The sequence below is a fragment of the Octopus bimaculoides genome, chromosome 4 (assembly GCF_046866305.1).
Source record: "Octopus bimaculoides isolate indiv1 chromosome 4, ASM4686630v1, whole genome shotgun sequence".
NCBI classification, from domain to species: domain Eukaryota; kingdom Metazoa; phylum Mollusca; class Cephalopoda; order Octopoda; family Octopodidae; genus Octopus; species Octopus bimaculoides.
Window position 1 is genome coordinate 124,443,091 of NC_142931.1, and position 16,121 is coordinate 124,459,211.

Genomic DNA, 16,121 nt, shown 5'->3' on the forward strand with positions numbered 1-16,121 from the left:
TTGCATTCTTGTGGTCAATCAAAATAAAAAAATTAAAAAATGTGAATATTTTTAGGTAATAGGTAGTAATTGCATTGATTTTCTTGATTGTGTATTCCCTCAGTTTTTTTTTTTAAACAAAAATGAATATCATTCTAGGGGAGGGATTTGACTGCTATATCTAGCAGGTTGAGAATCATTATAAGGGCTTCATCATCTTGAGAGGATAACATTGTTGTAGACTTAACTAATCCATACCTTTTTTGAAAATAAATTGAATAGTAATAGATGATGATTCTGATTTAAGGATGGTGGTGATAATAATGATGATGATGATGATGATGATGAATATAATTGTCTGTTTCAGGGGAATGTATTACATAACCTAGGAAATGACCGAATGGCTGAGAAGGTGCTCCGTGAGGCAGTAAATGCTGATACTAAATCACATCAATCTTGGTATGTTTCTCTTTGTTCTTTTCTCAGTCACACTAAAATACCACTGTTTTAACAAGCCAACTAATCTTTTTCTCCACTCCATTCTCATGCTACCATACTACACTATCATTATCTTAATACTACAATTGATCTTTTTCTTCATTCCAGTCTTGTTTTACCACACTGTGCCCTCCTGGCATGTGAAAAGACATTCGAGCAAGTTCGTTGCCAGTACCGCTGGACTGGCTCTTGTGCGGGTGGCAAATAAAATACACCATTTCGAGCGTGGCCATTGCCAGTACCGCCTGACTGGCTTTCGTGCGGGTGACACGTAAAAGCACCCACTACACTCTCTGAGTGGTTGGCGTTAGGAAGGGCATCCAGCTGTAGAAACTCTGCCAAATTAGATTGGAGCCTGGTGTTGCCATCCGGTTTCACTCAGTCATGCTAGCATGGAAAGCGGACGTTAAACGATGATGATGATGATGATGATTAACACACCAGCTAAGCTTTCTGTTCCTTGTCTCTTCATTTCTACACTAAAATATCATTACCTTAACACTTCAGCTGATCTTTCTCTTCATTTATTGCTCATGATGCCACTAAATTACCAATGTCTTAAAACCACAGCTAACTTTCTTCATTCTCTCCCTCCTTGCATTGCCATACTAAAATACCACTGCCTTAACAGTTCAGCTAATATCTTTGTCCATAACGCTAATCTAAAAAATTAACAATAAAGATTTTATTTTATTAGTACAAAGTTACAAATTTGTAGGAAAGAGACAGCCAAATGACGCAGGAGTGGGTGTGTGGTAAGTAGCTTGCTTACCAACCACATGGTTCCGGGTTCATTCCCACTGTGTGGCACCTTGGGCAAGTGTCTTCTACTATAGCCTCGGGCCGACCAAAGCCTTGTGATTGGATTTGGTAGATGGAAACTGAAAGAAGCCTGTCATATATATATATATATATATATATATATATATATATATATATATATATGTATGTATGTGTGTGTGTTTGTGTTTGTCCCCCCAACATCGCTTGACACCGATGCTGGTGTGTTTACGTCCCCATAACTTAGCGGTTCGGCAAAAGAGACCGATAGAATAAGTACTAGGCTTACAAAGAATAAGTCCTGGGGTCGATTTGGTCGACTAAAGGCGGTGCTCCAGCATGGCCGCAGTCAAATGACTGAAACAAGTAAAAGAGTAACAGCTTGTGAAGTGTGTGTGTGTGTGTGTGTGTGTGTGTGTGTTTGCGCATGCTGAATTTCATTCAGAGTTACTGATCTCCTTTGTCGGAGTGCCTTCATTATGGTTGTGCAGCCATGTCTCAAACTACTCTAGTCAAAATTACACAGACAGTCACATAAAAACTGCCTCACTGTCAAAAGTTGTCAGGATAGTAAGAGTAATTACAGCTGATCATAATAGATAAATAAATAATTATTGTCTCATCTCAATTTTAACTCCATGTCTCATGTTGCCATCCATAATAACCTGTGTTATCACCAATTATCACAGTGAATTCCACAGATTTCATAAATAGAGAAATAATCCAACATAATGTAATTATATTGTAATGTGTAATACCTTCTAATAAGTACTCCTAACTATTTCTCTTAGTAATAACTGTGTGATTTGTTTATTTGTATTTATTTCCTAGTCAGAAGAGGAAAAAGAGTGACCATGACTCTCTTCAGAGCATCTGCAACCAGTGGGAGGGAATTAACCTTAGGCTAAAGGCTCTCTCCAAATGATTGTACCTGTGGTTACTTAGTGGTGTTAAACTAGGAAATAGAAGTCTGCCCCACCTTTTTACAAAGCCCATATGGATCTTTTGCATTTGTTGTAAATTGAAAGTCCTATTACAATGCACTACAGAATTGATTTATACGTATACTCTCTAGTTGTATTCACCAAACCATGCTAGTCAGTTAACTTCTAGCAACAGAAGAACTCATACAATTTACTAGAACTGGTATATTATTTATGATAAATCTGCACTGAACAAGCAAAACATAGCACCAATTGAACTTTGCACACACAAATACATGAGTGTGTATCATATGTATATGTATGTGTGTATGCATGTATATATATAATATATATATATATATCTGTGTATATGTTTGTGTGTATGTGTGTGCATGTGTGTATGTATGTTTATATGTGTGTGAGTGTGTATATATATATATATATATATATATATATATATATATATATATATATATATATATATATATATATATATATATATATATATAGGTACAATAAGCTCTAAGAATGTACAGACTATACACTCCCTCATATACTCAGGGAGATGATTAGAAGTAGTAGATAGCTTCTGTTACCTAGGGAACCAAGTTAGCAGTGGAGGAGGAAGTTCTGAAAGTGTGGTTGCTAGAATAAGAATGGGCTGGACAAAGTTCAGAGAGCTTCTGCCTTTGTTGGTAACTAAGGGCCTCTCCCACAGAGTGAAAGGCAGATTGTATGATACCTGTGTACATACAGCTATGTTACATGGCAGTGAAACATGGACTTTGGCTACAGAAGACCTGCGAAGGCTTGAAAGAAATAAATCTAGCATGCTCCACTGGATGGGTAATGTCAATGTGGATGCACGACAGAGGGTAAATGATTTAAGAGGACGACTGGATATAAGAGGCATCAGAGGTTGTGTGCAAGAAGGAAGACTGTGCTCATTTGGTCATGTGGTGCATATGGATTAGGACAGATGTGTAAAGAAGTGCTGAGCTCTAATTGTGGAGGGAACCTGTGGAAGGGTGGACCCAGGAAGACGTGGGGTGAAGTGGTGAGAAAGGCTCTTCGGATGTTGGGCCTCACTAAGCAAATGACAAGAGACTGGAAAATGTGGTGGTATGCTGTACTTGAAAAGATGCGTCAAGCTAAGTAAAATGGCTGTCTTCCATACTTATAGGCTTATCCCCTCAGGTACTGGTGCCACATAAAAAGTACCCATGCTGGTGCTGCATAAATGCACCTTTATCGGTACCATGTAAACACATCCATGCCAAAGGTATGTAAAAAACACCCAGCACACTCTGTTAAGTGGTTGGTGTTAGGAAGGGCATCCAGCTGTAGAAACCATGCCAAAACAGACAATTGGATTTTGGACAGCTCCCCAGCTGGCCAGCTCCATGTCAAACTGTCCAACCCATGCCAGCATGGAAAACAGACGTTAAATGATGATGAAGAGGATGATGATGATATATATATATATATATATATATATATATATATATATATATATATATATATATACATCCGAGACAGGCGTGGCTGCATCTCAGCCATGTGTTTTTGGGCTTAATACCATTGTGAAACACTTTGGGCAAGTGTCTTCTACTATAGCCACAGGCTGACCAAAGTCTTAGCAATAGATTTGCTAGATGGAAACTGAAGGAAGTCTGTTGTGTGTGTGTGTGTGTGTGTGTGTGTGTGTGTATGCATGCATGCATATATATGTATGCATTTGTATGTGTGTTTGTGTGTATTCTTGTTTTGGCATCATGTGAAGGTTGTGAACAAATATCACCATCATAGGTGATATTGTTCACTTCCAGTCTTCTGTGAAGAACATATCTGGCTATGAGAAAATATGACCTTGCTTAGAAACAGGTTTTTCGTTGGTGACAAAAACAGTGTCTGGCCGTAAAATTCTGCCTCTACAAATTCTGTCTGATCCATGCAAGCACGTGAAAGTGGACATTGGAATGATGATCATGAGTGATTCTTTCTCCTTGAGTGAAAGATGGATTGTTTGATGTATGTTTATAAACTTCAATGCTGCATGATACGGAATGAAGTGTGGTCACTGAATGCAGAAGACCGAAGATGCATGATGGTTGGAAAGAAATTAGGTGAACAGATTCCCTGGATGTGCTATGTTACAGTCTATGAATGATGAAGCATAGAAGAACTGAGAGAAAAATTAGATATAAGTGGAATCTATTGTAGTATGCTAGAGTGACAGTTATGCTTGTATGGACATGTAATGCCTTTAGATGATGATCGGTGAAAAACTGCCAGGAGAATAATGTGAAGAATCCAGTGGAAGAAGACCAAGGAAGACATTGGCAGAAATGATGAAGGCTGCTTTCAAGAGGCTGAACCTCACAAAGATGATGGAGTAGTGCAGCTGTCTTCTTTTACCAAAATGTTAGGTCAGATCTAAGGAACACCCATCTGTTTCTTTAACAGACCTATTTCAAGCTGCCTTCCATCTTTGTTTCATTTTTCATCTATGTTCTCTCTTTATCTGAAATTTCATATGTAAACCTCTTGTTAGACACCCTCCACCCCACATCATTACTATCATGAACTGCCTCTAACCTCTGACTCATCCTCAAACTATGTTCCTTTTGTAAGGTAAACCTCTTCCGCCATTATCATCATCACACTCTGCCCCTAAACTTGACTTTAAACTATGCTCTTTCTATCTCTCTGTTATACTGTAATTACGACTCCCTCTGATTCTCTCTCTTCCGCATTCTATATCCTCCATCATCCATCATACTTAACTTTTACTCACATCTTTATTATTGTCTCAATTAATCACCAAATTGTCTCCTCTCTCATATTCACTTCCTGCTCATGACTTCTGAGTTATTTGAATCTGTATTCTACCAGTCCAGAACAGCAACCACGGGGCAACTACCTCTGGAGTTTACCCCATCTAAATAATTTGCAATAATCATATACAAAATTGTATCCAAAATTTCTTGACATTTGTAGTTATTCATAATTCTTTTATTGCAATGACGATGTCCATCTCAGTCAAGCACTGAATTGTATCCTTTACAATATCCAAAATCTTAGTCTTACAGTCCTTAGTTCAAATCTCACCTGACTCAATTTAACTGTTCATCATTTAAGGGGTTTAGATGGATCCTTTTCAGAAAATTTCTATTATAGAGTCTTATTTTATTTAGTACTCAGTAGCTATGAGTAACATCAATAATTTTAGTATTTGAAGGCAAGACAAATATATAATAAATATGCAAATAATTTGACTTATCCAAGTTTGAAAGGTAGTACATACAACAAGCAATATACCTATCCTAGGGTCATATCATAACGGCAATCTTATGGTTTCAGTTGATGTCCTCTTAGTTAGTATTTCAGTATACTTCTAGAATAAAGTATTTGTTTGAAGAAAACCAATTGGCTCAATACTTCAAAGCTGTCATCGTTTTGGCAAACAGCTGTTGTTAGTAACTCTAAACCTCTCTTAAGTAGGATTTTCTTCACACTACTTAAGTGTTTCACTAGCATTTTTCACTTGATTCAACTAAGCTTAAAATGCAAGTACTTATGCTTTAACTTTTGTTGTTTTAGCTTTCAGTTTGGTTTCTGTTATACATGCCTTAAACTCTATACCTTCTCGTGTTAATGAGACTGTAAAAGACAGGAGGCGGGATTTTCAGGATAACTTGATCTGCTTAATATGTCAGTTTAAATTTTCTGCAGTATTATGACATACCATCATAAAATTAGACTACATGTTTTTTAAGACCTATATTTTAAGACAACATGTTGACAATAAAGACAAGATGATGATAACTACATGCGCTAGGCAAATGTTTTGTTTGATTGGTTAACTACTCAAGAGCTGACTGGGTGTATACAAGACCAGTAGCTGCTTAGGAGAGTTGAGATAACACTCCTGACACTGGTTGGGTATCCCTAGGCTGATAATATTTATGTGGTTTTTGTTCAGCTTGACCTTCTGTTGAATGATGCCTCAAGGGATAAAACAAGAAAAGATGATATTAAGAAGAGCTGCAGCTCTGATAGAGGAATGATTAGAAAAAGTAATTAGTGTGATATTTATGGTAAAACGCAGTAGGACTGATGATCAAAGATGGAGCTAGGTTAATCAGCATGTAAACTTTGGTGAAGCAGAGGTTGTTGTTGTTAATGGTAGTGGTGGAAAAGACAAAGAGAAGATACATATAACACATTTAGGAATCAGTGGTTATTGAATTGATGAATGATTGTCAAGCTGCCAAATGGCCTTTTATTTTTTTGAGATTTGGTCCAAGATACTTGTGTGTTTGTGTGTGTGTGTGTGTGTGTGTACATGTGCATGCATGTGTTTGTGTTACATTAGTGTCATCTCATAAGGAGTGAGCAGTACTCCAGTGTAAGTGGCGAATGTAGTTTATATAAGGTCAGCAACTGACACTTTATTTTATGTTTCCCAAAGAAGAAGTCTGGACTTTGGAATGTAGATCTGACAATATTATAGATATGTGGCTGACACAAGAGATATTCACATAGTGTTAGGCTTAGGATTTCTCGAAACTTTTAAGACATTAGCTGTATGTTATTTATCTGCAAACAGGATGTTTCCTTGACAAATGTAGCAATTATATTCTTGTACTGTTGAAGGTGACTAAATTGTCATGGCCTCATTGAACAATATTCCAGGGTCTCTGTAGTACTTTTCTTTTTATGGTGTGTCAGTGTTGTGTGAACCTGTGTGCAAAAGGTTATGGTTGAGTGAAGAGTGCTTTTGGCTGCCTAGGTGTGAAAATAAATATGTCAATAATGTAAAGAAGGAAGAATGTGGGAGACATAAATAAAGTTTAGGGTACATCAGAGTTGAAAGACTGTAGTGCAGAGAGCTCTGCATTAAATATCACTTGATCGTTATCAAGGTCACTTTATTATTTTCCATGTAAGTGGTATCTCTGCCTTATTTATTATCTAAACAGCTTCAGTTTTCTACATCAACTAGTGTATACAAATTGTAATCTTGTGTATATGTTAATATTTTTGCTATTTTGGCTAGTGCAGTGAAGTTTATGCTTTACTGAAGAGGCTGTATTAAGAGTGAAACATGTTTGAAGTTGTCTCTAAATGTGACAAAAAATAGTCAAGATAATTTTTGTCAGAGACTAATATTGTTTTTTACCTACTGCATAATTATTTCTACTTACTTTTTTAATGCTTCCTGAATTTAATAATGTTAATACTTAGTACTTTATAGAAATTTGACTGCAAGCAATATTTCTTACATCTACCATTGACAAATTAACTGAACTGTGATACTTGATTGTTTAGAAGATACTATTAATGTTAAGGTGGTTAGTATGCAGAGAGAAAGAGAGAGAAAAAAATATAATCTGTTATCTCTTTCATCCACAAGAGTGGATACATGCCAGCCTGGTATAACTGTGGGGGAGACAGTAAATGACTTGAATCTTTCTCCTTGCCTCCAGATGCAGTTTCTTCATAGTGAAGTACTATAATATCAGAGTGTACTCTCAACCATTTCAAATAATTGTCAATATGCTAGTATTTATTGAATCAGTGAGCTGACCGATTTATTAGCATGGCAGGCAAAAAGCTTGGCGGCATTTTGTCCATCTTTACATTCATCATCATCATCATCATCGTTTAACGTCCGCTTTCCATGCTAGCATGGGTTGGACGATTTGACTGAGGACTGGTGAAACCGGATGGCAACACCAGGCTCCAGTCTGATTTGGCAGAGTTTCTACAGCTGGATGCCCTTCCTAACGCCAACCACTCAGAGAGTGTAGTGGGTGCTTTTACGTGTCACCCGCACGAAAACGGCCACGCTCGAAATGGTGTCTTTTATGTGCCACCCGCACAAGCCAGTCCAGGGGCACTGGCAACGATCTCGCTCGAAAATCCTACAGGAGCCAGTCAGGCGGTACTGGCAACGGCCACGCTCAAAATGGTGCATCTCATGTGCCACCTGCACAAGAGCCAGTCCAGGGGCACTGGCAACGATCTTACTTGGCTTGCCGGGTCTTCTCACGCACAGCACATTTCCAAAGGTCTCGGTCAGTAGTCATCGCCTCGGTGAGGCCCAATGTACGAAGGTCTTGCCTCACCACCTCAGCCCAGGTCTTCCTGGGCCTACCTCTTCCACGGGTTCCCTCAACTGTTAGGGTGTGGCACTTTTTCACGCAGCTATCCTCCTCCATTCTCACCACATGTCCATACCAGCGCAATCGTCTCTCTTGCACGCCACAACTGATGCTTCTAATGTTCAGCTTTTCTCTCAAGATACTTACACTCTGACGGGTATTCACATTGACATTACACATCCAACGGAGCATACTGGCTTCATTCCTTGCGAGCTTACGTATGTCCTCAGCAGTTACAGCCCATGTTTCACTGCCATGTAGCATGGTTGTTCGTACGCATGCGTCATACAGTCTGCCTTTTACTCTGAGTGAGAGTCCCTTTGTCGCCAGCAGGGGTAAGAGCTCTCTAAACTTTGCCCAGGCTATTCTTATTCTAGCAGCTACACTTTCAGCGCACCCACCCCCACTACTAACTTGGTCGCCCAGATAGCGGAAGCTATCGACTACCTCTAGTTTTTCACCCTGGAATGAGATAGAAGTTGTTTCCTGTTTGTTTGCAGTCTTTATTGCACCTGAACATCTGCCACAAACAAAAACTAACTTGCTAGTTAACCTGCCTTTGATGTTGCTGCACCTCTTATGTGTCCATAGCTTGCACCGGGTACATCTTATAGAGTTACTACCTACTCCTTTTCTACATACTGAGCAGGGCCATCTACCTGAAGGGGTTTGTGTTTTATCTACCTTCCTACTTATTAGGATTTTGGTTTTAGCTAGGTTGACTCTAAGGCCCTTCAATTCTAGACCTTGCTTCCACACCTGAAACTTCTCCTCTAGTTCTGATAGTGACTCCGCAATTAGGGCAAGGTCATCAGCATAGAGGAGCTCCCAGGGGCAGCCTGTCTTGAACTCCTCTGTGATTGCCTGGAGGACTATGGTAAATAATAGGGGGCTGAGGACGGAACCTTGGTGGACCCCTACCTCTACCCGGAATTCATTGCTGTACTCATTTCCAACCCTCACCTTACTGGCAGCATCTCTGTACATGGCTCGCACAGCTCTCACTAACCATTCTTCTATCCCAAGTTTCCTCATTGACCACCAGATAAGGGATCGGGGGACCCTGTCAAAGGCTTTCTCCATGTCAACGAAAGCCAGGTACAGAGGTTTATCCTTAGCTAGGTATTTCTCCTGCAACTATCTCACTAGAAATAAGGCATCAGTAGTGCTTTTACCTGGCACGAACCCAAACTGCATCTCATCTAAATTGATTCGCTCCCTAATTAGTTGGGCTATGACCCTCTCTGTAACTTTCATAACCTGATCTAACAGCTTGATGCCTCTGTAATTATTTGTATCTAAAGCGTCCCCTTTACCTTTGTAGCAGTTGACTATGATGCTGCTACACCAGTCATAGGGTATGACTCCTTCGTGTATCACCTGGTTCGTAATACGGGTGACTAGGCTATAGCCAACACTGCCAGATATTTTGAGCATCTCTGCAGTGATTCCTGATGGGCCGGGGGCTTTCCCGGTCTTCATACTCTTAATTGCTTTATCTACCCTGGTGCTATCAACTCGGATAGCTGGTCCCTCTATTGGGTCGACATAAGGCAGGCTCTCTTTCTCTCATTCATTCTCTTTATTAAGCAATCTATCGTAGTGGCATCTCCAGACCTCTTTCTTTGCATCCTCATTTAATGCAAGCGTACCATCATCCATGCGAACACATTTCTCTCCTACAACATCACTATTCTCTCTCCTACACTGTCTTGCAACACGAAATATATATATATATATTGTACACACACACACACATACATTGCCACTGAAACAAATGAATACTGAAAGGGAAAAAATTTTACTTACCCTCGACTTTTAGATTTCAGTCCAAGACTCTCAGCAAGCCGATGGATGTAAGCCCTCTCTGATGCATTCAAGGAAGAAGGAAACTCCAACTCTTTCTGGCATTCTGAGTTCAAATTCCACCGAGGCCAACTATACTTTTTATCTTTTTGGGGGCCACTAAAATAAGTACCAGTTGAGCACTGGGGTTGATGTAATCAACTTACTTCCTCCCCCACAGAGCAAAATTCTGCTGTGTAAAAGTTCAGTAATTTCATTGGAGCATCAAATTCTGGAAAATTAAGCTTTTAGCATAAATTTTTTCGCTGAGTCAATATATATTTCTATTATCAAATAACAACTTTAGGCCTTAAAAAATTACTTTTTTCTATCACTAGGCCTACTGTGCCCCAAACTTGCTGTCTTTGTGCCAAAATTTGAAACTACTGTGCTGGTATTTCTTATTGGTTGATGTTCTGCTGTAAAACAGGACTGCTAGGTTACCCCTTGTGAAGGTGCATGGCTCAGTAGTTAGAGCATTGGGCTCACAATCATGAGGTAGTGAGTTTGATTCCACAACCAGGCTGTGTGTTGTGCTCTTAAGCAAGTTACTTTATTTCATGTTGCTTCAGTTCACTCATCTGTAGAAATGAGTTGTGACATCACTGGTGCCAAACTGTATCAGCCTTTGTCTTTCCCTTGGATAACATCGGTGGCATGGAGAGGGGAGGCTAGTATGCATGGGTGAATGCTGGTCTTCCATAAACAACCTTGCTCGGACTTGTGCCACAGAGGATAACTTACTAGGTGCAATCCTATGGTCATTCATGACCAAAGGGGATCTTTACCCTAAGTTTCATCTCACACATGGCTTAATTGCCACAATACGCACTATACTTGATCTGGCTACCACACTACAACCTACATAGTGTGTCTTTACTGAGCTTTATCTATAGCAGATAATATATGTACTACAACATTTGGTTACACCACAACCAGACTGGCAAAACAATATTAAAGTGTAAGCACATAAAAGTACCCTCTACACTCTCAGAGTGGTTGGCGTTAGGAAGGGCATCCAGCTGTAGAAACTCTGCCAAATCAGATTGGAGCCTGGTATAGCCATCTGGTTCACCAGTCCTCAATCAAATCATCCAACCCATGCTAGCATGGAAAGTGGACGTTAAACGATGATGATGATGATTGTACAGGTTGTAGTGTGATAGCCAGAGCTGATGCTTTTGATAAAATATAGTAATGAAAACATGTTGCATGTTGTGTAATTTGGTAGTTAGGACTTGTTGCACATGATGTAGTACAGTAGTCTGACGTGGTATCTAGCATAACAAGCAGGACATTGTATGGTGTAATTATGGTTGTCAAGACATGTAATTTGACAGAGTGCAGTGTGGCAGTCAGAACATGTAGTGTGACTGTCAGGAGGTGGTGTATAATGTGACAGTCAGGTGATAGCGCAGAAGGCAGGGTATTTGTTGTTGGTAGTGTGATAATTAGGTGGTGTGTTGTGTGACAGTCAAAGTATGTTATGTAATGGGTTATGTATGGTGTTATGTGGCAATTAGGACATATTGTGTGAAGTGATGTGTGACTGTCAGGACATGTTAATTCTATCTTTCTCTATAAATATTTTCACATGTTAATCTGATATCAGTTTCTTTCCCCTTGAGCTATCTTCTCATCTTATCTTCATCTTGATTATTTGAATTATCTTCATATTTTTTCATTTCTTTTTTTCTTCTTCTACCTAGGTACTGTCTTGGTCAAGTGTTACACAGCCTTGGTCAGTATGAGGCTGCAAGTGACTGTCTCCAATTTGCTATGGACTTAGAAGCTAACAGTCCTATCATTCCATTCACTGTCATTCCACGCCTGTTGCACTGACTGGTATGTTACCGAGAAATGTCGAAATGAAATGTCATGCTTGTTCAGAAGGATCAGCTAATTTCCTGCTGCCTGTGTCTCCTCTCCACCCTACTGCTGCTTACCACAGAAGTAAATCATGTTCTAGACACCAAAACCAGCCACCACACAAACAAACAGACAGACAATCTACCCCAGCTAACCAGCCTGTTCAGATGCCAATAAAGTGGATGGCTGGGTAGGTAGACAGCTACAGGGAATGCAGTTAATGTGCTACTTGTTTAGTATGTCAAGTGAAGTTAACAATAAAGTATTCACTGGTATCTATCACCATCCAGCAGGTGTAAAACCATAGCAGCGAAGATGAATAGTTCCACACAACATGCATCATAATAATGGCTGCCTGCTTGGATATGTGTGTTTTTGCTGTGCACGATGACAACAGAGGGTGTTATTTTTTTGTACATTTTAACAGCAATTCAAATGGTTGTTGTTGTTATTGTTGTTATTGTTATTATTGTTGTTATTTTATTACTACAATTACTACTACTATAATGATAATATTAATTATTATTAATAATTACTACTACGATTAATAATAATATTAATAATATTAATATTGTTATTAATAATAATAATGATAATGATAATATTTTTAATCGTAATGATGATTATTATTATTTGCAGTAATAATAACAATAATTTATTATTATTATTATAGTTGTTGTTACTTCTATTCTTACTATTATTACTAATAATACCACTACTAAAATGATTATTATTAGCAGTAACAGTAATAGCAATCATTTGTGTTGTTGTTGTTGTTACTCTAATTACTATTTCATTCTTCATTCGTGACTGAGATGGTGACCACAAACACTGTGATACAATCTTGTACCAACGAAGAAACAAAAAAAAAAAAGAAAAGAAAAAAAAAGAGGAAAAGATCAAGAAAAAGAGAAAGCTTGTCTTCTCTTCCATATTATTACAGTTGTTGTTTTTGTTATTGTTGTTCTTTTTAATGATGATGATGATGATGATGATGATGGTGATAATAGTAACAGTGACAGCACCGATGACAGTGATGACGATTTCCTACATTTACACAATACATACATCGTGGTGTAGAAATACGGTTAATTCAGTTGACTGCAGTACATAACTGGTATTTGTTTCATCTCCCTGGAGGAGATGAAAGGCAAAGGCAATCTCAGTGGGATTTTAACTCAGAATAAATAAATACGGATGTAAATACTATTGGGCATTTATTCTGTTGCTCTATCATCTCTGATACTATGCAGTCATTGTAATAATAACAAGCATTTCTTTATATGCATTGAGCCCTGAAAGAAGAGGTGCTACAAAGATGAAACACCCAAATACACAGAATGGGAGGTTACATTAGGTGATAAGGAAAATTACAAATGCATTGCAATATTGAAATACAAAGAAGACAGTGAGCTGGCAGAATCATTATCATGTTGGGCAAAATGCTTAGTAACATTTCATCTGTCTTTATGTTCTGAGTTTAAATTCTGCTGAGGTTCACTTTGCCTTTCATCCTTTTGGTGTCAATAAAATTAGTACCATTTGAGCAATGGGAGGGGCAATGTAATCGACTTATTCTCTTCTCACTGAAATTTCAGGCCTTGTGCCTATGCAAGAAAGGAATATTAACATCCGGCATGTAAAAAGCACCCACTACACTTTCGGAGTGGTTGGCGTTAGGAAGAGCATCCAGCTGTAGAAACTCTTGCCAGATCAGATTGGAGTCTGGTTCGTCAGTTCCCAGTCAAATCGTCCAACCCATGCTAGCATGGAAAGCGGACGTTAAATGATGATGATGATGATGATGAAGAGGAAATAGCCACATAAGGACAACCAGTTCACCCCACATAAACCCCAGTTGCTCTCATTATGAAGTCAAGTGCCTTCTTATGCCTGTTAAGCTATAAATGAGATTTGGCTCATCTATTCACTCTCATTCACTTTCCATGAAATGTACTCCCAACCACTCTTATATAAACATGGAGTAGCCATATATCTTTTCTATAGCAAGACACCTCTACTTCTGCTTGTCCATGGTGTAAATTCCCTTCTCCACCCTCTCAAATACTGCCCCCACTTAGTTGAAATGACTTTTCCCTTTCTTTGTTTTTTCCTATCTTGTAAGTTACTTGGCAACTCTACTAATGCCAGTAGCATGAACAAGTGCCCAGTACACACTGTTAAGTTGAAGGACATCCAGCTTTAAAAACCATGTCAGTGCTGACATGCAGCACAATGCAGCTCTATGACTTGCCAGAACCTGTCAAACCATCTACCCCATACCAGCATGGAAAATGGGCATTAAATGATGATAACCCTAACCCTAAACCTAACCCCAACACTGATGATAATAGCGGTCAGAACTTCTCTTTTTTCAAATAATACTGGAGAAAGTAGGTGAGAGATTTCATAGAAAGATCAAAAACAAATAAACAAACAAAAAACCCTGATCTCAAACCTTTCAGTCTTGCCCATCATAGTATCACTTTATAGCTTTTAAGGACAAAAATACTGCTTGAATCAGGTGGTTAGAAAAAGAAGGTATAAGTACCTTTATCATCTGTTCCACATGACACAACAACTATTTGGTGTTGGCCCACAACAGGCAAGTCATGGGCAGGGAACAAGAACAGGTGCCCTACCACATCACAAACATGTCCTGTTGTTTGAACTGATGTGTCTGTATGACTTATCATGAACAAGTAGAGCTTCTAAGTTGAACTGCCAAACCGAATATTACTAGAAGTTAAGAATTGAAAGTGAAATGCTGATCTCCAGAAAATTGCTTGATCTTTCAAGATTCTACTTAATATGACTCCATTAATGACTAGAGTAATCTCCAGATTATTGACTCACATGCCCTTCACTAATCCTCTAGACTATGAAGATTGTTTTACCACTGACTGCACTATACAACTGCTTGTATGAGCACTTGGTAAAACTCCAGATGCTAAGTGCTATTGAAGGGGTTGCACGAGGCTCCCAAACAGTTTGAATTCTCATCTGTGGCTATGGTGGAGATAGCAGTAATATGAGAGAGACCTCTCTCTCTGTCTCTCTCTCACACACACACACACACACACACACACACACACACACACACACACCCAGTCCCTCACTTAGGTGTCACCCTTGTTCACTGTCTCAACTTTAAAACTCATACACAGAAGACAAAGGCAAATGTGAGTGCTTGTAAAACAGCCAACAAGCTTTCTGAGTGGAATTTAGTAGATGGTAACTATATGGAAAGCCATGTATGTATCGGTATGTGTGTGTGTGTGTGGGGAGGGTCTTTTGCCAATATATGTCAGTGAAAGCTGTACATTAGTGGGAAAGCCTACACATTCATGCTTTCAAACAAAAATACTTTGTGATGTTTGTTCTGTCTGAGTTGTGCAATCACTCCTTTGTCATTCTTGTCATTGTAAATGTACTAAACCAATGATTGGTTCAAGAAATTCCATTTGATCCATGCTAGAATGATGATGATGAGAGTAGCTGAGAACTATATAAACGTAGAAAAGAGGGTTTGGAAATGTTATGTTAAATATTCGGAAGGAGGAAAGTGGAGGAGAGATTGGGAATGATAGAAATGTCAAGGTTAGTGTTAGAGCAAAAGAAAGGGGAGGAGGGGGGGGATGATAGACTGAATGCAATAAAAAATAAAATTCAATGGAGCTTGAAATAGAAACTTTTTTTAAAGTTCCTGTAGAACTAAAAATTTTTTAAAGTAGAAGACACTTTCCCAAGTTGCTATGCAGTGGAACTGAACCTGAACCCATGTGATTGGGAAGCAAACTTCTTTCTACACAGCTTACCTGGAGTCAAGAAAAGTGTTTTGTTACTTTTGATATCGCATGGACAAAACTACCACTGACTGAAGATTAGATTTAATTTTTTATCAAATGGTCTTTTTTTGAAATTATTTGGTCTCGCTTTCTCACTTCATCTTTCTTGGATCTTGTCACTTGGATCTCCTCAACTGAGTTCAGAAGTAAGTCCCTAATTTGATTGGTCCCTCTCTTATTTCAACTCTGCAACCCTTGTCACATCGATG

General features: G+C 38.7%; 1 protein-coding gene across 1 annotated transcript in view; it reads left to right on the top strand.

Annotated features, from left to right (window-relative positions):
- The window catches only part of LOC106881176 (tetratricopeptide repeat protein 7B), a 150,244-nt gene extending 137,243 nt beyond the window's left edge, over positions 1-13,001 (top strand). The window contains exons 19-20 of the mRNA XM_089351411.1: positions 347-438; positions 11,905-13,001. Coding sequence (XP_089207537.1) covers positions 347-438; positions 11,905-12,037 — 225 coding nt within the window. The 3' untranslated portion in view covers positions 12,038-13,001. The remainder of the gene's footprint in view (positions 1-346; positions 439-11,904) is intronic.
- The last annotated feature ends 3,120 nt before the right edge of the window (positions 13,002-16,121 follow it).